General features: G+C 42.0%; 1 protein-coding gene across 1 annotated transcript in view; it reads left to right on the forward strand.

The window, feature by feature from the left end:
- Positions 1-12,966, forward strand: part of Atg10 (autophagy related 10) — a 250,450-nt gene that overhangs the window by 158,274 nt on the left and 79,210 nt on the right. The window contains exon 4 of the mRNA XM_051172593.1: positions 9,273-9,411. Within this exon, the coding sequence (XP_051028550.1) occupies positions 9,273-9,411 (139 nt within the window). The remainder of the gene's footprint in view (positions 1-9,272; positions 9,412-12,966) is intronic.

Below are 12,966 nucleotides of genomic sequence, written 5' to 3' on the forward strand. Positions count from 1 at the left end.
GGCCAGCAGGAAGTTCAGCCCTATTTCCTCCCCTGCTCATTGACTGGCTAGAAGCTGCTTTATTGACATACAAGGGAGAAATTGGGAAGCAGAGTTTACACAACATTTTGGCAGGAAATCAGAATGTAAACTACACAATATCCTTATATCTGTGTGTGTGTGTGTGTGTGTGTGTGTGTGTGTGTGTGTGTGTGTGTGTGTGTACCTGCTAGGGCAGGTACCCGTGAATTCCAGAAGAGGACAACAGTTCTCCTGGAGCTGTAATATGGGACACTGGTGGAGAGGTCGAAATCTGAAATGTCTGCATAGCCAATTGTGCTCAGTCTATTATGACAGACTCTCTTTCTAACCAGGATTCTCTCTTCCCCTGATCTGGAACCCCCAGTTCCTCTAAGGAGTGTCACATAGCCCTCAGGGAAGACTACAGGCCCTTTCCTGATAAGAAACCTGTTCAGCAAGCACCTGGCTGTTACCCCACCCTATGCCAAGGAGATCCTAGCCTTAAGCAAATGTCCTTTAGTCATACCTAGAAGTTCTTCCCCCACCCATAGGATATGTAAGTACTGTGTTTTCCTTCTTGTGATAGGACCCCATTCTACTGCATGTAAATGAGGCACATAGAGTAAGTATTCTGGCACCTCTAGCCCCAGCAAATCAGACACAGTCACCCACAAACCCCTCACCACCGCCCAAGGTTTATAAATAAAGGCTGGCTGACTTGCTCTCTCTTATGCTTGCACCATTCCTCCACCATGACTGTCCGAGACTCCATTTATTCTGGGGGGAGAATCCCCAATGGATGCCCAGGGCTTGACTGCTGATTAAAGCACTCAAGGCAGTGATGGCAGAGCTGCCTTGGCAGTTGACGAAGCCTGCCTCATCACGGCCAGCTTGGTGCTGACTGCCAGTGAAGCACCGCTCAGCCTGTGTCTCTTTGGACCTGCCTGTTGGCTGGTTTCAAACATCCACCTGCTTCCTCTGCGATGCTTAGGACAACAGTTTGACAAAGGGCTGTAACCCCGTGGTGGCGCACGCCTTTAATCCCAGCCCTCGGGAGGCAGAGGCAAGCGGATTGCTGTGAGTTCGAGGCCAGCCTGGTCTACAAGGCGAGTCCAGGACAGCCAAGGCTAACACAGAGAGACCCTGTCTCAAAAAACCAAAAAAAAAAAAAAAAAAAAAAAAAAAAAAACAACAACAACAACAAAAAACCATTAGGTATCACCAGAGACTTGTGCAGCTCTGAGTCTCCACTGCTATCTGATAGCAGCACTTTCATTCTATAAGAGCTAAACTGTAACATCCAGTGGAAAATCACTTCTAACTCCCCTGGTGAGACTGGAGCCTCACTTAGCACACAGGCCTCACCCTAAAGAGCTCTAGCACTTTCCTGAGAGAAATAGGACGTTTGACCTCATGGCCTATGCATTCTCACCCTGCTCACTGGAAGTGTGGACACAGGCCACCCACTGGATGCTGTAGGCCACTGGAGTAGCAAGTGGTTGTGAGCCATCTGACATGGCCGCTGGGAACTGAACTGGAGTCCTCTGTAAGATTAGTACACACTCTTAAAGACTGAGCCTGTTGTTTATGGATCATCCGTACCTCTTTGATGGATATCTGTAGCTGCCTACAGCCTGAACTACTTACTATCTGACTCCTGTAAGAAAAGGTTGCAGGTCTGTGAAACTAGAGCTAAGAAACAGTAAAAGGATAACACACCATACGGAAGGGAAACCTGAAGATAAAAACGTTCTTCGTATTGTGAGAGGACAGTATATAATAAACAACAACTCTTGTTTCTTACTTTTCCCCAGAGATAAATCTAGCGCATACTGGTTGACTGTGAAGCAAGAGAACAATAAAAGAATTTTCTGGATCTTCAGTTAAAACGTAGCATGCCTCATAAGGCGAGTCTCTCATAAAAGTGTACATATGCATGGTATAAAATTTATTCCTGTGATTTTTCCAAGTTCCACTATTCATGTCTTTTGTTGATTAGGATTATCAGCCACAGATCTGATGTAGAAAGTAGTAACTGGTAGAAAAATAACACAGTAAGCCAGTAATGGCCATTGAGGAATAAGAGGAAAGGGAGCAAATTATGATGACTTTGAACCGGATTGAATAAAAGATGGGGCCAGTGAGCTGGGAGAGAGGCAGAAGCCGAGGATTCGAGTGGAGGTGTGCTAGGATTCCTCAGAGAAGGGCCCAGATGATGCAGTAGTGCCTGAAGCTGGCTAGTGAAGCATACTTGGAAATCTTGGTAACTGCGCTTTGTTGCCTTTCTAACCCAATAAAACAAAAAGGTAGGATTCCAGAGTACATCCTCTGTTATATGGGAGGCAAGGCATCCCAGAGTGGCTCATTACCACCCACAGTAGCATCAGCAGGACCAGCACTAGTAGGTAGGTAGGTGGCTTCTTAAATCTCAGCCTAGAACTACTGAATCCAAAGTGTGAGAGTAGAGCCCAGGAACACACCTGTTTAACATTCAGCCTCCACAAACAGGGTTTCTCTGTGTAGTCTTGAGTGTTCTGGACTCATTTTGTAGACTAGGCTGGCCTCGAACTCACAGAGATCCACTTGCCTCTGCCTGTCGAGTGCTGGGATCACAGGCACGGGCCACCACACCCAGCTCTCACTCAGTTTCTTATCTTTCTAGAGCAAAGGAACAAATAACATAAATTATATCACATAGATCCTACCATTGCTACTCTCTTCCATAGCATGTAAAAGGCAACTGAAAAGAAACTCATCTAACTGACTTTTGAAACATGATATCACCTTAAATGTTTCCATCTCCCTTTAGTTAGTCACTATTCATATAAGGAATTTCAGACTTTTCAAAATTCTCATCCTGCTAATTGACTTACACTTAGACATGTAGAAATCATAAATGAAAAGAATCCACCCTCTAAAAAGGCTGTATGGGCTCTCTTGCTTTTATTTTATTTTATTTTATTTATTTTATTTTATTTCTAGGAAAGTAAACCGTTGTTACGATGGAAAGGCTAAGTGCCTTTAACATACAAAGTACTGTGAAGCACTGTTTCTTCTCGCCACAGATGAACTCTCTCTGTGATCCCTGGCAGACAGCCTCTTCCACGGTCCTACCCTGCACTCTCTGCCTTTGTGCTTGCTTCCCAGCTCCAGGCATTAACAGGGTTGCTGTCTCCTGTGTGGTCTTTAAGGAAACAAGAACTACGAACCGCCCAACTGGAATAGCTATAAACATCCAGAAAACTGCCAGATGTACTCTGCCAGGTTTCTGCGCCCCTCCCTCTTGTCTCACCCTTCAGCACCCAGTCTGCAGAGAAGGATTTAATTTTGCTCTGGAGAGAGAATCTTCCTCGCGGTGGGAACCCACATGGGTCATGATGATGCTAATATAAAACATGAGCAAAACACCACAACCCCCTGTCCCTTTGTCCCCCTGTCCATCGGTAGTCCTGCTGAGAACAATCCTGGTAAAGAGGGGCCTTCTGTGGACCACTATGACCACTGTAGTTCCAGCGCTGCCTGCTTTGCTTAGAACACCACCCCCCTTATGTGCTAGGCATAGCACATGCATTTCTAATTGTGACGGTCACTAGCTAAAAAAAAAAAAGAAAAGAAAAAGAAAAAGAAAAAAGAAAGAAAGAAAGAAAAAAGAAGCTACAGGAGTCATGAAAAAAGTCACTCCCGTGATTAAGGTAGCAACAAGACCACCCACAGTAAAATGATGAGCCGTGGAAAACATAAGAGCTGGTTACTTAAAGCCCCACAGATTGTTTTTGTGACTCGTATCAAATATTATCATAACATTTCTTATTAAACAACTGCCTTGTCACTGGATCTATCAGAAGGCTTCATGAGCCTTCACTTCTGAAAATACTACCTGGCTGTTGGTTCAGGAAGCTCAGCAAATAGCTTTTTGCATAGCATATCTTGCTGTTGAGATTGGATGCTCTATGTGACGACTCACTAATACAGTACAGGACAGCCTTGGAACCGGCCTTGGCCCACTGCCCCTCCTTGACTCATGGCTATGAGTTCTGAGCCATGGGTTCAAGTCCAGGCTCTGGCAGAAGACAACCAAGTTGACCCTCTTTTCCTTGAGGCTCAGTGTGAACAGAGCACATTCTTAGGTCTGCTCGGTAACAGTGAGAGATGTTATTAGTGATAGGGTCTACCTTCTCCCTGTAATTACTTCTCCCTGTGGGATAAATAGAGATAGGGATCTCATTTCCAAAGCTCAACATTCTATTTGGATTTGCTTTCAATAAAATATCTATGAAGTGTCTTCAGCATGATCCCTACTTAATGGGATTTAGTTGTTAAGCTTAATTCGTATCAGATTTACTAAATGAGAGATCACTGTCAACTTATTGTTAATTGAATTCAATAAAATCAAGGTTTCTATAATTAATGTGAACTACTTAATCTTTTAGTTCCATGAATGAATATAATTTTTCCAAACGTGGGTTTCTTCTCAGCTAATGACTTAGTAACATTTCAAGGAAAATAAATGTATTGTGAGTTCTTTTCTTATAACTCTTAATATCAAATTAAATAAATCCAAATATTTAAAACACTACATAATGAAAAAAGCAAAACATTATACTAAAAATGTTATTATGTTTTGAGTATCAGCCAAAATTTATGCAGTAATAATTGAAAAGTGGCTTAGTACAGCTGTGGGGTGACTTTCCCTGAGATAAAGTGAATAAAACATCTTTCCAGCCCATAAAGAGCAACACAGGAGAGCCACACAATGATTCCCCCACAAATCTGTCTTGGAGAAGCAGCATGTGTTTGGGATTACTTTCAGGAGTGTGGGTGATGCAGAGGCAACTGATGCTGTTGAGCAGCCTGCTCTACTGTGGCTTCGTGCAGATGCCTCACCGCTGGAGCGCCCTGCCCTACTTGCAGGCAATCCTTGAGGACACTGCTCTTTCTCCAGCTTTTGTTTACTGCTTATATAACCTTGGAGAGGAGCCTTGTGACTCATGTAACTTTGGTGAGGTTCCCGAGCCTCCCATTCCATTGATTCTTATGAGTCTCCTCCCTCCTCCCTCCAGAAGGGAAACATTTCAATGCAGAGGATAAATGCGATCAGCTGTACAAAATCTAGTGGCTGCAGTGTCAACCCGTGTGCTGACTCCCTTGAGGCCAGCTACATTTCAGGGCCTTGTTTGTATATATGAGCTGAGAGTCTTGGATGAGATGGGAAGATTTAGGTTCCCTTAACTGTTAATTCCCTTATTCTGTTTATTGTAACAAGATCTCAGAAAAATTTCCCTTATTTCTATTTGGAGGATGACGTGTTCACAGGAGTTGATAGAGAATTAAATGAATATGCTAGGACCCACCAAGCAATCCCTAAAACCACTGCCTTGTGGCTGGTCAGGCCCCTCTGCCCTTGGACCTACTAATTGCTCTTAAACACATCCTAGACGTTGGTTCTCCTTAATCGCATGGCTTCTCTGCCATTGTCATGGCTTTGGGTCCAAGAAGCAGTAGTTACAAAGTCATCCGACGGGCCTCATGTGCCTTTACTTGATTTCCGCCCCCTCCCTGGGAATTTCTTTTAAAACCATGGTGAACTATGACAACTGAAATGTTGATCTTACTCGAATGCCTTGTTTTACTTTGATGTGTGTGTTGTGTTGTGGGGGGAGGGGGCGGGGTGTCTATGCAATGTTCTCATGGATATGAGAATGCGGATCTGGGGCCACAGAACGGTAGCTGCCAGGAAGAGCAGTGATTGGCTTGAGACTTTTAATGGGCTCCCACAAAGACTGCTTATCCCTTCTTCCGTATTTTTGAACTTCATAACTATTTTGTGGAACTAGAATTGTAAATGTCTTGTGTCTACACCCAGCACATTCCTGAGTTTTTAATTTATGTGAGGTTGAAGGATATTGTTTCAAAAATCTTGCGTTCTCTGGTATGACTGTGTCTCAGATAAGGGATTTCTATGGTTTCTGCAGAAATTAAAAACCCATTTCCTTAGATTCAGGATGTTTCTTATAAATCGCACAATGATGGAGCCAGGGAGATGGCTAAGTGTGTACAAATACTTACTTTGCAACTGTAGATCCTGAGTCCAAACCCCATCATATACACAAAATGCCAGGCATGTGGGTACCTGTAACCTTAGCATTTGCAGGACATATAGACAGCTCCAGAAAGTCACTGACAACAGGGTTTAGTGAGACCCTGTCTCAAGGTAAAAAGAGGGAGAGCAATAGAGCCAGACACTTTTCCTGCACCTATTTCTACACATGTGCATGTAGGCACATGTGGGCACATGCGTGCAGGCACACGCCTGTGTACACACACAGACACACACTAAACATTGATAGTCTAAGATGATAAATAACTCAAGATTATAAGCATATAAATACCTCTACACTCTTAAGTTATGGGCATGAAAATATTTCAAATCAAAGAGAAAAAAGATGCACTAAAGGAGCCTGGGAAGCTGCTTGTAGGGGCGCATGCTTGTCATCATCCCTCTGATGAAGCTGAGATGGTGAGATCATGAGTTTGAGTCTAGCCTGGCCTCTATTGCCAGCCTCTCTCTCTCAAAAAAATGCATCAGGGAATTTAGATAGATTAATCATCTGAATGTTGATTTAACAACTTTTGCTTTGTAAAAGAATTAATATATTTATTACTGTTGTACATAAGTTCAGTTATTCAAGAAGCTTTCTATTGAAGGCATGAGAGTTAAAAATGGCAAACAAACAATATGCAGATTTGACATATAAATATATACATATATGTATATATATATGCTTTGCAATAAAGCTTTCAGTAAATTATGTATGTGAAAACATACTTATGTATATGTATGTCACACGTACTCTTTTGCAACTTAATTTTCTAGGGTCTAGACATATATATTTATATCTAATAAGTTATTTCTATATGTAAATAGCTGATGTCATTCCACAAGAAATGCAGACAAACTAATATTATATGCGTGACAGAAGAATGCACATTGCCAGCCAACCTACAAGTACATGTGTGCCTTCATCAAGACTCAAGGAACCAGAAGCTAAAACAAAAACTGAAACTTAAAATCCCATCAAATGAAGAAAATGAAAACCAGTACTCAGTATTTATTAGGTATGGAAGAGGGGCCTCATGAAAGGCTCTACTGTGGTACCCTGTCTTGCCACAAGCCCAAAGGTGGCAGAGGCACACACTGTGGATTGAAACTAGGAGTCACATAACTCCTTCCTCTTTGTAGCTAGTTTGTCTTGTAGGAAAGCTGACTAATATACCTTGTCATTAAAAAGTTAAAAATACATAGTGCATAAGCACTGAGACTCTCAGCAGTCAGCACTTCTCTACTTCAGGTTTGTAACCATTTTAAACAAGCGTTTCCTTTCCAGATGTTTAGCACATCTGTAACTCTTCTCTACCCTCTATCTCCTCTCCTCTGAACCATGTTCTATATAATATGGTCCTAGAGATTTTCATTTACAGACATTTTACCATCTTCTGCTGTGTCACTGTAGACTTTATGCCTTCACTATATGCCATTGCAGAACTGTCTCATAGCTGGCATTTTTAAAGCATTTCCTCTTTATTGCTAAATATAGGTTAGTTATGTAATATCCTTCTACTAAATCCAGCTGCAGTGAATATCCTAGCTTCTATGTCCTCATACTTTGGTTTTCCTGTGGTACAGATTTTCAACAATGAAACCACTGTATCAACGAGTAGATGTGTTTTTTAAATTTAAGAAATACTGATGAACTGTCCCCAGCAAAAAGCTATATCAAGCTATATCAACAGAAAACATGGCTAAAAATCTCCCTCTCTTAGAGGTTCAACCTCTGGATCGTACCATGGGTGACAAGCAAACCTTTAACACGCGGGCCATGTGGGACATCAAAGATCCAGCCCATTGCAACAAGCTACAACTTCTTTATTGTGTTGAAAGGCAAAAAAATGTTTGTTTCTCATCTGGGAAACAGCTCAGTTGTGGACCAAAGAGAAAGAATTTGGTTAAAAGTTTATTGTAACAGATCTTGATGCTCATGGATAAAATTAAATAAAAAGGAGGACGCCTCTTTTTTTTGTTGTTGTTGTTATTATATTAGTCGTATCTGGAATATTTAGCTCAATGATTCTTCTCTGTTTACTTAATTTGTTGTATTTCGTTGATGGTATTTACAGATGTTTAGTGACAATACCTCCTTCTGTGATTTATCCACCGTAGTTCTCCTAGTGAACTGATTGTGAGTGGGAAATTAGGAAGGAGATGCAGATGTGGGGAACAGTGCCAGCCTTTCTTGTCTCCACAGGCAACCTGATCTCATATTGATAAAGTTTGCAATCTCTTCTGTAGTTTTTTCTGATTGTTCATTGTTGCTGTTGCTGTTTTAATGAGAGGCTGAAAGGAGCCAAACCCACTTGCTTCATTCTCTTTACTACTTTAATTTCAAAGGAGAAATGCTCCAGCCCAAATAAGTAAGGGCACACGGGTGGACCCAGGAAGCCTGATTCAACACGTCCAATCAATTGCTTCTAAATGCTAAGAGGCAGGCAGTGAAGAAATGATTTGGAGAGGAAAATGGCTTTTGCCATGCCGGCTCACACAGCCTTGTTGAACTTCATCGTCAAGATTCGTTGTTGAACTGTACCAAAGACACAGACGATAGTGAAGAAAACGGAGCCACTCGGGATTTTAAATACACCTAACAAACTCAGACTCTTGCAAAATAACTTTCTCGATTAAAAAGGAACTGGGGATTGCTCAGCATACAGTGAGTCATCTTTGCACGAGTCCAATAGAACTCTAGGGGGCGCTCAATCGTTAGCATGGTTTTTAGCTTTCACAGGTAAGGCAGAAGGTAGCAGGTGCAGCCACCATCTTCTTACTGAAATCACACAGCGAAGACTTCAGAGGTGCTGCTGCAGTAGTTCTTTGTGCTGCGCCCCCGCCCCGCCCCTGCCCTCAACCCCCCCTTCTTGTTTCTCTACTCAGAGCTGCCTTGTTTCCCCCAAAACTATCTGGAATTACTTAATGTTAATGTTTTCTGGTTTTACTGTTTACCTAGGACTCAAATGTTAAGTATTAACATGGGTAACTCCTTTTTTCTTACCTCATAGCCTTGTATTTGTATTTACTTAACTGTTATTTTGCAAGAAGAAAATCTCATCTTTCCTTCCCCATGTTTGCACTTGTTTTTTTGTTGTTGTTGTTTGTTTGTTTGTTTGTTTAGCTCACAAACACAGTTCGGCTTAGTCTCTGTTTTTTTTTTTTTCCCCAGGAGACGTTAGAGCTCCCGATGGATGATGCTGAAGTGATGGGGTCTGCAGCAGCGTCCGAAGTAATTAAGTGCGAGTACCATGTTTTATACTCTTGTAGCTACCAAGTACCAGTTCTCTACTTTAGGGCAAGCTTTTTAGGTAAGGCCATGTCTAAAGCTGAAAGCAAATTTATAAAATTTACATATAAGGCAGGAAGCATGTTTGGAAAATCGTTTCTGAGATGGGGGGAAAAAATAGAGTTAAAAATAAAAAAAGCTGTGGGTGAGGTAAGGTTTTACCAGTAACATTTCTCATGCTTCAGGAAGAAAATCAAGACCTCATAGTGAATGACATCATCCCAACTCTAAATCCAGCTTCAGGTTTTTGGCCTCTTGCCTGAAGTTGACTAAGCCCCCTGGCCTTTCTCGACTTTAAACAAGTGGGAACAACTTAAGGGCTGCAATGTTTATTTACTTCTAAGTTTGCAATAAAAAGTTCTTTCTATCTCAAGTGATGCCATTAACTCAGAAGCTCCTGGGTTCTTTGACCACGAGCTCATGGGTAGTTCAAGGATGTCTGTGGGTTAGATTAAGGTGTATTTTTACAAATAGCAGTGACACTTCCTTTAGCCGTCTATGCATCTCAAACACCTAGTGTCTTGCAGTTAGTAAACTCATTCCACTGCCAAGAAGGTGAGCACCCAGTCTCCTCGGAGGCCTCTGCTAATAAAGCGTACTTAGTGGCAGCCACTGGCTGTACTCACCCTGCAGCTTGGGGAAACTTCTCAATGTGCACCCGCTAAACCGCGGTGGCTTCAGGATACCTTGTTATGCTCAGAGCTCCTGCCCAGCCCACCTCTTCCTTACCTCGCGTCTCTTTTTGTACATGGCTTTTCTCAGCAACACTTTGCATCTCGAGACTTCTAGCTCCCGGGTAGCTAAGACATCCGAATTTAGCCGATGATATTTTATTTTTAATTAAAAAGTAGCTTAAGCTGCTTTGAATGTGTATTCGTGGGTTTAATCACTAGCTGCCTTTATATTGTCTAATGGTCTCCAGTTTTGCAGTGCTAAGGCCGTTTAAGGAGCATTTAGGATTTAGAACGAGAGCAGATTCTTACAGACTCCCCAGTGAGAAGATTTTAATCTGAGGTGCTGTTTCTAAGAACTGACACTTTTGGGTAAATTCTCAGTGTGGGACTTGAGGACTGAGGACATAGTTTACTAACACTCAGATCTTGTTGCAGATTGGTCTGTATGGTTATTCTAACCTTTGAAACATTCACTTTATTGTAATTATATTTACTTGGAGTCCAGAGTGAAAGAGGCTATCTTGTCTGTACACTGTGCTCTCTACTAAGGGCGGGGGATATTTGTTATGTGGGGTGGAGGTAGTGGGGAATGCCTTTCTTGATTCTAGCTTGCAGTTGCTCTATCTAGCACCTTCTAGATGCAGAGACAAGCCAGGGCTGCAAGTAGAGGGCACAGGGCAATCGCGCTGGCTCTTCAGTGCTGTTCTCTCATATAATCGGTCTTCACTCGAATCATTCAAGCACCCGAGACAAGTTCCCAGAGACAAAACAAGCCGTTTAGCTTGTCGGCATCAGGGATGAGAGGTGCTGAAACATGGCTGCTTCTAGCGGGAAGTGGGTCTTGCTGAGGCTGGTGCTGTGCTCTGCGCGTGCCAACAGCTCCCCTTACAGCACAGCACAGTGATTGTTCCTGCAAGTCCAATTATATTTTAATGACATTAGTGTGCTTCCTGCATGTCTTTCTGCATGGGGATTTTAGTTCTTAAAACATACGTACACAACTAGCATTCTTGGACCTATTTTTGGAAATTGAAGACATTCTTCATTTGTGGCTGATAAAGAAAACTAGAGGTCATTTATTTTATGTGGATATGTTTTCCCTACCTCTCGTTCTGTTTTGTATAGAATTTGTCTTTTAGTTCTTTGTATTCTAGAATTCATTTAGTATTTGTTTAGGCACACTAAAATATGAAATTATTTTTTGTAAACCATATTGAAATGTTTTCTCGTGGAGAAAAATGAAAAATGGTTCATTCTGTTTTCATCCTTGCACTTTTAATTTTTTGTTCTTATCTAACCTAAACTCTGGGGCATTCTAAAAATGTGTCATCCTTCATTCATGAGTCATAATTTTTCCTTTTTCCCCCTAGTCCAATCCTTCTTTTGATGTGTGGTTAGCCTGGCTGTTTGTGTGGTAACAGTCTGATGCTGAGAATGTATTCCTACAGTCTTCCTCTTATTCCAGGCCCAGGTTTTTCTTTGTTTCCTTCTGAGAAAATCCGACCTAGAAACGAGATGATTGTAAAAGTTCTTGCCCAAGGGTTTTTCTTTCTTTCATTTTTTTTCCTCTTTCTTTCTTTCTTTCCTTCTTTCTTTTTCTTTCTTGTTGTTGCAAAAATAGTTCATTTGTCTTGTTTGTTACAGAAGTTAGAGTTCTTTTTGCATCTGTTAGTAAAAATAAATTTCTCTGCTTAACTTTGAAATTTCTGCGTGTGTGTGTTTATGTGTGTAAAGTCAAAAGCAAGGGTAAGGCAGTTCCCATTGAAATTGACATTGCCCCTTTTATCAACTGGTTGAGATTTCTTCTGAATCCGTTTTGATTCTTGAAAGGCAGATGCACTGTTCTCTGAGCTCCCGTTAGTCCACTGTATGATCCAGTGTCAGCTAGGCCAGCTGCTGCCTGAGAATCAGCCAACATGCCGACTACCCTGTTACGCCCATGTCCTGTGTCGCATACCCCATCTTATCATGCCGACAGCTCAGAAGCCGCGGTGGAATGAAGTATCTGTTCATTTGTCCCCTCCTAGAACATATAAAAGGTGGTAAAGGGCGTTAATGTTGATTACCTACGAAGTGAGAAGCATTGTGGTGGGTCTGTGCTTGATACTTATGTGGCGTCTTAACGTACATAAGCACTCATCTTGCTAATTTTGTTATTCATAGTATCAGCTGTAGGGAAGCATCAACAAATGCTTACTTGATGAATCAGTGGTGAAGAATTTCTTAAGCACTTCTAACTGTAGCCAAAAGACTAAAATAGTGTGCTTGTGGTATTGTTCTGACTGTTGTGAAATGTTATAAGGAAGAAGCGATGCTGTCCTTGCCAGGGGACCTAGGGCCAAACCATTCATTTATAGATCTTTACTGTTTAATCAGTTGCTTCTCAGAGACTATAGAAATAGTAGACACGGAAACTGGAGCATCCTGAAGACCCAAAGCATGATCCCAGCCTAGCAGAGTAGCTGTCCTATCTCCATAAAGACATGTCTTTATTTGATTCTTGTAGGCAGACAGCCAACTTGAGATTGCGTTTTACTACAGGCCCTTAGGAACATGGTTCCTTCTCCTCTTATTTTCGCTGCTGCTGCTGCTGCTGCTGCTGCTGCTGCTGCTGCTGCTGCTACTGCTATTGAAACAGGGTCTAACTCTGTAGTCCAGACTATCCTCAAACTCAACATCCTCCTGCTTCAGCCTCCGGAAAGCTTGTTTCTGGATGTGTACCCCCATGCCTATTCAAGAGCGTGGACCGAAGACAAGTGAGTCTTTCTCAGTGTTCTTTTCCTCTGACAGCTTTTGTCCCTGTAGGTGTGGGCAGGGCAAGGGTAATACTATTTGTCATTAAGTAGTTGAGCGAGAGGCTGCAAATATAGAACATAAAGAGTCTGGTTTTAAGTAATGCCTTG

Source organism: Acomys russatus, chromosome 30, assembly GCF_903995435.1.
Source record: "Acomys russatus chromosome 30, mAcoRus1.1, whole genome shotgun sequence".
Taxonomy (NCBI): Eukaryota; Metazoa; Chordata; class Mammalia; order Rodentia; family Muridae; genus Acomys; species Acomys russatus.